General features: G+C 38.0%; 1 protein-coding gene across 1 annotated transcript; it reads left to right on the forward strand.

The window, feature by feature from the left end:
* Positions 1-662: 662 nt before the first annotated feature.
* Positions 663-10,386, forward strand: LOC146866288 (uncharacterized). The gene is made up of 4 exons (XM_085640829.1): positions 663-709; positions 3,105-3,174; positions 6,241-6,279; positions 10,162-10,386. The coding sequence occupies exons 2-4, from the start codon at positions 3,121-3,123 to the stop codon at positions 10,372-10,374; spliced, it is 306 nt and encodes a 101-aa protein (XP_085496955.1). The 5' UTR covers positions 663-709; positions 3,105-3,120; the 3' UTR covers positions 10,375-10,386.
* Positions 10,387-10,715: the final 329 nt, after the last annotated feature.

Genomic DNA, 10,715 nt, shown 5'->3' on the forward strand with positions numbered 1-10,715 from the left:
TTTGAATTAATTTCCTCAATTAATGTGTTTAATACTTCATAATAATGATTTGAAACATCCAATGAAATAGTCAGTAACTCTAGAGAATTAAACTAGGAAAGGAATTAGTTGTTGATATGTTATATTTTTTCTAAATTTATATTTTTGTTTATTTCCTCTATGGCAACGAGCTGTAACGTTTGACCCACAGGTACCTAGCTAGAGTTTTAATTCAGTTCATAATCGCCCTGTCTAAATTGAGCTGAATGTGGTGAGCAAGAAGCAGGAACAATACCAAAGGATCAATCATTCTAGTACTGTGTAGGTTTCAGCACCCGGTTCCTAGAATCAAAAAGCCACCTGTCTCAAAATGTGAAGGGCATTATTGAACTCACAAGTACCAGACAACACCTTAATTGTGGTTTGAATGGCCACTGAAACTTCAACAATTCAAGTGTGGAGTTTCGTCTGCGTACATAGTTTATTTAACAAAACAGAGGGTTTTACAAAATATTGCACTTTAAGAGCAGCAGCCAAGGAAACCAGAGCAGGAGTCATCAAGGGTGGATTATTAACCTCCTACTTTAGCCTGTATGACACAATGAACCCTAATCCTAGTAAAGCCAGGCCCTTAAACGAACACTATAAATGTGCAGACATTGTAACACCAAACACCACTTCACCCACAAAAGCATCAGAAGACAATCAATCCTTGTGCAAGCTGCTCCTGGTAAGTTATTGCTTTTAACCTTCAGATTGCTTTTCAGAGCTGCATGAAAGGGTAACCAGTCGAGTGGATTTAGGTTTTGATCATTTCTGAGTTATTTTAGGGTAAACTTGAATGGCCATTACTAAAACAGTTTATAATTACATCTGAAAAACCCACACCGATGTACTTTATTGCACACATAGAAAGCCTGGAATCAATCCATATAATACATGTCTTTCTGGACCAAATGATCCACAAATGCAAACCTAGGAGTAAGGTGGGCATCCAGCTGTTCAATTTTGAACCACAATCCCTGCCAGTATGTATGTGCGTTATACATTGTGTGTAAAAAGCATTCCATGCATATCTGTTCAACGATCTTGATTTAAAAGACTGTAAAGCTGTCGAAATTAAAACAGCATATTTTTGGGATGATATATCCATTTGGACATGATTCTTCTAAAGTTTGAGCTCGCAGATGGTTGTTTAAGTCTCTCGCTTATCCATATGTTACACGGACAAGCAAAGCCTCTTGCTGACTGATTTACGAATTTTAAAATGAATAAAATGACTGACATACGGATATTTTGCTTATATCCTCAATTTAAAATCAGGATTCTGGGCATAAGTCTCGAAAAAAGGCAGGTTAGAATCTATGAATTATTGGATTTACTAGTATGATTTACATAGATTTTAAAATGTCAGGGAATTCACCAAAATCCAAAGGACTTTACATGGAAATCTATACAAATCACATATTTCCATGTCTATATTTAACCTTAAACAGCCTGATTTGCCATTATTGGAAAATCTGATAGTTTACAATAGTATTTACGTTGTAAATGACCCTTCATCTTCTTTTTTCCCACATAGAGTGTTGCATCTGGACGGAAGCACTCCCCATGTGCCTTATAAAGCATATATATATTAGGCCAGGCTTTGATGACCCTAACTTAGGTAACTAAATTGGGTGAAAAAAACATTCAGGGCCCGATTCACAAAGGTAAACTTAGACTTCAGGTCTAAGTTTACCTTTGTGAATTGAGCCTTTAGACTTCAGGTCTATAGTTAGAATTCAGTTCTGAAGTTAGACTTCTGATCTAAATTTAGTCTTCAGGTCTAAGTTTACCTTTGTGAATTGAGATTTTAGACTTCAGGTCTATAGTTTGACTTCTGGTCTAAAGCTAGACTTCGGGTCTAAGTTTACCTTTGTGAATCGGACCTTCGGAATGTGTGTGAATGCCTTTATATTTTTTTTATTTCATTAAAAAAACACAATTCTGTTAAAGCAAAGTGGAAAAGACAACAAACAATTCAGCTAACAAAAGGCTAAACATATTTGTGTGTTTGTTATATTTGTCCATTTTGTCTCAATCTATTAAATGGCACTATCTCATACTTATCATGCACATTCATATGCAAAATTCATTGAAAGTGCTTTCCAACTGTAAGGCAAACATGCATCAATATACAAAAAATATATGGCATAGCAACAACATTTCTGCAGAAATAATAGTTAGCTGCTCCAGCCACGTAGTTCTCCAAAAAGCCGAATAATTTAAAGATTCTAAAAATAGTTTCTGTCTCTACCGATGAAAAGTTATTAAAATGTAGCAAACAGTGGTGCAACACAGTGATTCACATTTTATTGCGCCAACAGGTCACTTTTCAGCCCCTGGATGCTGTATTATGCATGCAAACAGGTGAAAATGTGTCAAGATGCTGGATACACCTTCTACAATTGGGTTGTCAGAAGGGATTTTGGCTGTTTGCAGGAGGATTTCTGTTAATGAATAGAGATGTTACAAGAGGTCCTACTGCGTGAAATGGAGCAATCACAAAACTAAAGAAAAGTTGTAAAACATATCTGCGAGGTACTGAATAAGTGAGGCAACCATTTATCGCAGGAAATCTGAATAGATGAGCCTGTTTTCTGCATGGTGCCCCACAGCGACTGTTTCACACAGTGCCTTACTCTGGGTTGTGGAGAGGCGAATGTCAATATAATTGTGCTTCTACACAATATTCATTTAAATTCTTCTTGAAAAACCTATGTGAATATCATGTGCTAAATCTATATATTTTTTTTAAATTAAAAAACCAATGTTTTCGCACTGGGATCCACTTTACATGAAAGTATGTTAAATAGTAAAATAGCTATATAATATTGCCACAAAGTGTGCCGAATAGTTACCTTTCAATGCCTCAACGCCACAAAATTGGCTGTGCCTTGCCACTTAATTTTCTTTTCACTACTGTATAGTTTAGTGCCCAGTAGCTGCATAACTCCACTGGTACTGTATATAGGTCACATTTATAACTATGGAGCCAATTTTAACCTCCAACATAACGAACCTCTGGTACTTCAGAAATGTACTCTTTATTAACCATTTGTTTTTATCATATTTCTTTGTAGATACCATTCATAAAATATGAGGACCTTGGTTGTGGTGTCCTGCCTTCTGGCCTTAGCCGTCTGCATTGCGGTGAGTGATGATGTGTGGGACATTAGTGGACATGTAGTACTTTGTTAATCTCACCCAACAATGCTTTTAGGGAAAACATCTCTCATGCTTCTGTTGATAAGATGATATCCCACTTTCATGCGTCCCTAAAATGGGAATCGGAAACACGTCTTACTGCACTCTTAGGGTTCAAAAGATGCTTTTGGATTGTCTGGGTGTTTGAAGCATTTCAAAACTTGTCTGTTTTTAACAATGACATTAAATATTGATCAGTTTGAAGTGATCATAGGGCATGCGCAGTGTGTAATATTTTGTTTTGAAATCACATAAACCGCAGGTGGACAGCACCAGTTTATATAAGTGTTTCGAAAAACCATTCTGAAAAATCTATGGCTCACATAAATGATAATACTGTACTGGTTGTTAAAGCCTCTACTGTGCAGTGCATGCTGATAATGGGAGAGAGTACATTAAACTAGCCGTGTGATTCTTTTATTACACATCTAGAATTAGGAACAAAATGCTGTTTACTTAAAGGGGAAACAAAAAGTGTAATATAATGGTTAAAGTACCCTCTGCCGTACATTATAAGGATATTGCAAGTCACTGAGGAGTTCAATAACCATATAAAGGAATGAGGCTAAAGGACAAATTCTATTATGAGGTTATTGAACTCAGAGTTGACTTGTAGATCCCTTTTCGTGTACCTCAGGGGCTACTTAATCCTATTTAATACATGGTCACACATCACCTTTCCCACAAACCACTTAAAACCTTGGTGCCCAGCTTTATTATATGAAAGAGTGAGCATGCTTGCAAACATGAAGTATAAAAATAAAACCTCTAGGGCAAAATTAAATATATCAACAACCTGTTAAATATTTATTGCAAACAGATATTAGAAAAAGTTCAACACAATTACGTGTAAAAAAAAAGCACAAAAAAAAGCTGGTGTCGCTGAGAATGAGTAAAAACACGCAGAAAGATTCTTGCTTTTCTCTATCTAAGGAGTGCAAAAAGTAAACATATTCTTTCTGCTTGTTATTGTAACCTATTAAACAGATCAGAATAAAAAAAGCAATGTTCTAGTTCGGTGCTTTAAACAGCTGCTTCAACAATGCTTGGTGAGCTGACCTGCCTTTCACCTTGGCTGCTTGATAAGGCAGCAGGCACTGCGACATCAGAACTCGACTGGAATAACATATAAAATAGAGTTCTGATGTCTCTTCTTTATAATCGGCAACTGAGTGCATCACTAGGCACCACTTATAAAGAAATTAGAAACATGCCTTTATACAGGGATTACAGAATCCCATGAATTATATTAGAATTTAAAGGAGGGGACTTTTATCTGCCATTGTTCTCCCTCTATGCTGTGGTCTTTTGTGGGGATTCCAATCTTCTATACTGGAAAGGTTTCTTGCTATCATGCAACCACACTGCTTAGAGTGTGGTCATAACACATTGCCACTTGATATAATTACACGGTCTGAGAATGATCAGGAGCTGCCTGCATTGAAACTGTTGCTCCTGCACTTTAGCCTAATGACCCACCCATTTCTTGTTCCATCTTGCCCCCTGCCATCAACATTTTGCCACTGCACTTCCTCTCTCTCTCTTGCTTTGGGATTCTGTATAGGAGTGTTCTTCCTCACATGACTTAGGTACAACAGAGGGTCACAATACTGACAAAGTCCTATACATTATTATTCTTGTAGAGAATTAATGATCTACACTCCCTTGCCCTACTTTTTCCATTTCACTTTCAGTGGTGCCCTGTCTACTATGGAATTTCCACATCAAAGGTGCTTCTTTCTGACTTTCTCTTCATGATAAGAAGATTCCACCAATAGCAGAATTAACTCACTTTTTATTTGCAAAAGTTGATTCATTGGACGATAAGATCTGATCACAAATTAGGCCTAAACCTTTATGTAATACCTTGTTTTTCAAACAGGAACAAACATGTGGGCTTCACAAATGTACCACATTTCCCATCTGGGTTCTAACAAGTGCAAATAGTCTATGAGAGTTGCAATATGGTGGAAGGTGTACCCGTCGTGTTCTGAAAGAGTATCTTGTCTGTCGAACTCTAAATAAGGTTGTTCTTTCTTGCATTTTCCTCACTGTTGAGTGGAAGGATTGAAGTATGCAGTATAATTCTGACTCACAATGATGCTCAACTAATCATGAACTATGATTGGCTGTGACTGACTCAGGACATAGATATGTCAAGGTTCATGTTTCAGATTATAATTAAATTGAAACCCTCATATGAACCCATGGAGACTGAAAACACAGAGGACCCTATTCTGGAAGGATTGGCAGCTATAATCTGCCAACCCACTACAGTCTTGAGCAAAAGGAAATGGAGACAGCCAGGGTAACTTTGATCTCCAGGGATTAAAAATAAAAATATGGAGTATGTGGGATGTCTCTCTCAGTTCTCGAATAAGTATTGAGCACTCGTAGGTAATTGCACAGGTTTTAGCACATTTGCAGGTCAACCTTTAGTGACGCCCCAGTCTCCTGTAGATAGACAGCCAGTGCTACTGCAATTTCTCTGCCACTGGGCACTTAGTGAAATGCAATTCATTGCTGAAATGTGTTTTCAACCTATTTAATGGGCAGTATGTCACTACTGGTGGTATTCACCATTTATCATATAACATTACCACATTTTCTGTAAGGGAACTTCTACAATACACTGTTGATAATGTCACGCTCCCAGAATCTTAGTGAATGAGGAAAACGTGTGTGAAATGCACATGGCAGATTTGACCTCCTATTGGTCCTGCTTTGCAGCAGTTATAAATCAGAAAGGGCTCATTGTCAAAAGAGTGGCATCTGAGATGATGGTTGGGATAGCAATTCAAACCTTGTCTATAGTAGCAGCTGGAATCAGCGTGGGAGCTGATGGAAGAGACAGCAGTGTTCTGCCACTGAAATAGGTTTAGAGGTTAGCAGAATATTTCAGTGACAAGTGGTAAGGGTACCCATAAGGTAATGGTTGATAAAAGTGTCGCTCTTACATTACATTGCACCTCAACTACACCTGACAAAATATTTATCTTCCCTCCTTTCCAGGCCTTTGAACGGGATGAGAGGAGTGCAAGCGACAGTGGTGTAAGTATGAGACATTCTACAATAGTTTCTTACATTCTGCAGTGACCACGGCATTCTACCTTTGTATGCTTATATTTCTTGTCAGTACATTGTATCTGATTTGCCAGTCTTTACAAAATATTTTTCTGAACTGTCTGTGGATAATATTCGGGCTTCTGTGATTGAATGATTTTAGAGTCTACACCATCTGGACCATGAATAAGGCACTTCGATAAAATAAAAGGAAGGAAACTATGCAGTTTGAACCACTGGTACTTACTTTGATTAGTACTATTAGTGACATGGACCAACCACATCTACATTGTTTGTGACATTCTTTGAGATAGAATAGTACATCTCCACTGCTATTTCTCTAGAAAGGAACACAAGTGATCCCAGATGGGCGAGAGAGACTGTGTCTGACTCCATGTTTGATCTTTGACATTTCACTTTCTTACTTTTTCTTTACATTATTCCTAGATACATTGGTCACACATGCAACATATCAGCAATTCATCTATAATAGTTAATTCTTGATGTGTTTTCCTATTGAATCTGCCTATATAGGTCCACTTCAGAGGTGAAGCGCAGAGTCCAGCAACTATTTTATGCACCTGTGGGGCCTAAAGTGAATTCATTTAAACCAATATTTCTCTGAGTTAGTATGTTATTTTCAGACAGCACAGATCAGAAATTTATAGAGGCAACCCTCGCTCACTGTTTCAAAGCAGTTCTGTCAGAAATTAAAGCAGTAACTCAGAAAATAATCAGGATAAATTAATTAACTATATCCCTTACTGAAACATAAACTAGGCGCTGGGATTTGAGCTGCGCCATTAAAGCTCATCATGATATGACCCATGGAGTCCTTTTAGATATATTCCAATGAATAGCTCATATAGTAAAAGGCTTGAAGCATAAGATCTATTTCACAAGTGTGCTCTAATGTCCTGGGGCCAGCTAAGCAGTCACATTTGTATATTTCTATATGTGTATTGTGTTTCCCTTCTCAATCCTGGACAAGTGAATTTTCTCACTGCATATAGTTGAAAATCAGGTCATGATGAGGGATGAAACAAACAGTATAAATCAAAGCTCCGATCATCAGGAGATTTGATGTCAGATGCTTCAAACCATTGTGTTTTTAGACTGAAATCTCCAGGCTCTCATTTGTACAGGCCTATGCGTGGGAAATAGGCAACTGTAATGCGTGAATGTGATCAAAGGCGATGTGATAAATGAATATAGAGCAGTGACTTTCTGCTGCAAGAAAATGTTTGATGATGGACTCCAAAAATTGACTCTTTTGTGGGTGTAGGTCTTACTTGTATTAATGACTGTAAATTCAAGTTTGGTATTCTAAAAACCTGAATTTAAACTCATAAAGGGATTTATACCTGCATAATATTAGCCCAAGTTGGTTAATACTACACATTGTTATTCCCCAGAGAAAGGGGGTGGGCACTCTATCAAAAGGATGCCCTGAAATCTTAGGAACAACCCACACACCAATGATTTTCTGAATATGGTAACATTAACATTCACATACTTGTAACCTATTGCAATCTTAGCAATGCACAGAGATGTAATCCTGTGAAAAGAATAAGTAAGTCCCTTTCTTGAGTACAAATGTGAACTCAAAATCTTCAAAAATGATGGAAAAGGAGAAGTTCTTTATCACTTGTGAAAAATAACTTCCTTTGGGGGAAAATGAAACAAACTGAAATATGTGATTGTACGCATAGGAGGGTATTATGCCATGTACACTTGTACACTAAGAAAATTGCAATTATGGAAAACATTTAACATTTATGTAAGAAGTGATTAATATACAGAGTAAATATGGGTAACAGTGAACATCAGAGATGTTTTTCAGCAAGAGGCTCTGAGTAACATGAATTAATAACAAGTGTTTGTGATGTCTATGGTGTCAGTCAGAACTTCTTGATGAAAAACATCAGTGTTATTTACTGTTACTAAGCTTTATTTTTATTATATGTATGGTCCCCAGAATCATCTGCTCCTCCTTTCAACTGTTGCTCAATGACAATGGTTTGTCTGGGAGCCATACATAAGAGGACCTCCCCTCCCTGTTCCAGATGCTGTAATAAAACTGGCTGCCTGCTCCCCATCAACCCCAGAGAGCTTCCTGCCACTTCCTTACCAAAGCAATGTGAGAACCAGCGCTGCTCTCAAAGGCTCTCAGAGAGCAATGCCACTGTAGTCTGGAATTCCTTTATGATGTAGCAACAAACGGAAATAACTTTTCTCTCTCACTCTTGTTATGTCATAGCAGGGGGTAATGAAAGTCTGGTATTATGATAGAGACTTCAAATGAAAGAGATATATCATATATGGAATTACAGATGGAAGATGGGTAGCATCCTCATAGACCACTTTTAACCCAGCTATAATTTCATATCATGTATGGCCTCTAAATACATCTGCCCCGCTTTCAACTGCTAGAGACAGAGAAGTAATGAGGAGGCCATGGGCTCTCTTCCCTGTCCCAAATTTGAAAACAAAATTCATGGCTTCCTACAACCCATCCCAAACAACTCTATATGCCTTCCCTTCCAACGCATCAAGAAGGTGTGCACACTGATCTACAGTGCTTCTTTGGCAGGCTCTTAGAGAGTGCAGACAGAGCAGCCTAGAATTCTTTTCTGATGTAGTAACTGTGGTTAACAAGTTCTGTTACCTATTGTTTGTATGGCTTAGTAGTGAATTACTGGATTTAGAATCCAGCTGTTTATTCCAAAGTCTCTGTTTAGGTGTCATACATGACATGTAGAATTAGAGATGGTTAACATGAAGTATAGAGATGTTTTTCAGGAAGGTGTTCAGAGGGAAATAAAATAAACAACAAGAGCAAAGCTCGAGCTGACTATAATGTCACTCAGAACCCCAGGTGAAAAAACATCACTGTAATCCACTTTTCACCCAGCTATAATTGTATGTTATATATGGCTCCAAATTTATCTGCCCCTGCTCTCATCTGCTATAAAGGGACAGAGGAGTAAAACGAAACCATACAAAATGTGGCCTGTCCTCCCCGTCCAAATTAAACAAAATTAACAATAAGTGGCATCCTGCCACCCAACCCCTCTACTCTGTGCCTTCCCTCTCCTTCAGAAGCTGTGCTCCTTGCTTTCCAGCACTGCTCTGACAGGCTCTCACAGTGCTCAGCTAGAGCAGCCTGGAATTTCTTTTTGATGTTGCAACCGTGTTCAATACATTCTTTTACCCACCTCTGTTTCGTTATAACAATGAATTATTAGATTTAGAGTCCAGTCATTCATGCTAATGGCGCTCTATACGAGCCACAGAAATCAAACCTTTTTCAGGACTGCCTTTGTAAACATTTGTGAATTCCTGCAATTCGGAAATCTACATCCATGCAAAGGAGTCTACCTGCAGTCCAAATATCAAGGCTACTACATTTGGTGCCTACATAATGTGAAGGAAAACAGCAGCTCCTCTCATAAACATTCACAATTAGGTCACTCTGTGATCAGAATACGTTGAAGGCCTGTGTTTCCCAATGCAGTTGTTACGGACTCAACAATTCAACACACACTTTCATACTTCCAGTCCTTGAAGTTTTGGTTTTTTGGGGGAAGGATGTGAAGGGTTCCAAGCCACACCATAAAAAGCTATATTTATGTATCAGAAAGGGTGACTACCTGCAGTGAATGTGCTTTGAATCCTAAATCATAGGGTGTTGTTTTGATGTCCATGAAAATATACCTTTGTTGGTATGTACTGCTTTGTGTGCCGCTAGTGATCAAAAACCTTGATAAATTTCTCCTAAGATTATAGTGTGATGTCGTGTTATGTACATCTGTATTATAAGTTATTTGAGTGTAGCATATTTTTTATTGTGTGTTCTCTATTTTCCAGTCGCATGAAAAAAAATGGCACAAGAAGAAGCATCATTATCATCGTCGTACAACAACTCCAACCACTACTACTCCAACTACCACTACTCCAACCACTACTACTCCAACCACCACTACTCCAACCACTACCACTCCAACCACTACTACTCCAACCACTACTACACCAACAACAACTACTCCCACTACGACCAAGCCTTCCACGGCTCAAGGTTAAATGTGAAATCAGGTATGTGATGCATGCTCCAGTAAACATTATAGAAATATTTAATCATTTTGTGTGGGGACACTCTTCTAAACAACAAGAGGCCAACAATCAGAAATCACAACAATCACACTCTTTTTTCACCATTGTCCTCATTTTTAACGTTGATAAATATAGGAATAATGAAATATGAAAGAAATCTTTATGGTGGTTATAAAAACAAACATGTTCACCAAAGTATGTGTTAATAGCACCAACCTCAAGTGCATGTGTACAAATATACCAGGCAGCTCTACACTTTTGTGATAGCAGAATATTGTACATAGTCCCACCGTGTTGCTTCCCTAGCATTG

This window comes from Triturus cristatus, chromosome 2_1 (assembly GCF_964204655.1).
Source record: "Triturus cristatus chromosome 2_1, aTriCri1.1, whole genome shotgun sequence".
In the NCBI taxonomy this organism is placed as follows: Eukaryota; Metazoa; Chordata; class Amphibia; order Caudata; family Salamandridae; genus Triturus; species Triturus cristatus.

Bases quoted from the DNA above. Each gene is read 5' to 3' on its own strand.
- LOC146866288 (XM_085640829.1), top strand. From the start codon at position 3,121: ATGAGGACCTTGGTTGTGGTGTCCTGCCTTCTGGCCTTAGCCGTCTGC. The intron at 3,175-6,240 runs GTGAGTGATGAT...CCTCCTTTCCAG, and splicing joins CCTTAGCCGTCTGCATTGCG to GCCTTTGAACGGGATGAGAG. The intron at 6,280-10,161 runs GTAAGTATGAGA...TCTATTTTCCAG, and splicing joins GGAGTGCAAGCGACAGTGGT to TCGCATGAAAAAAAATGGCA.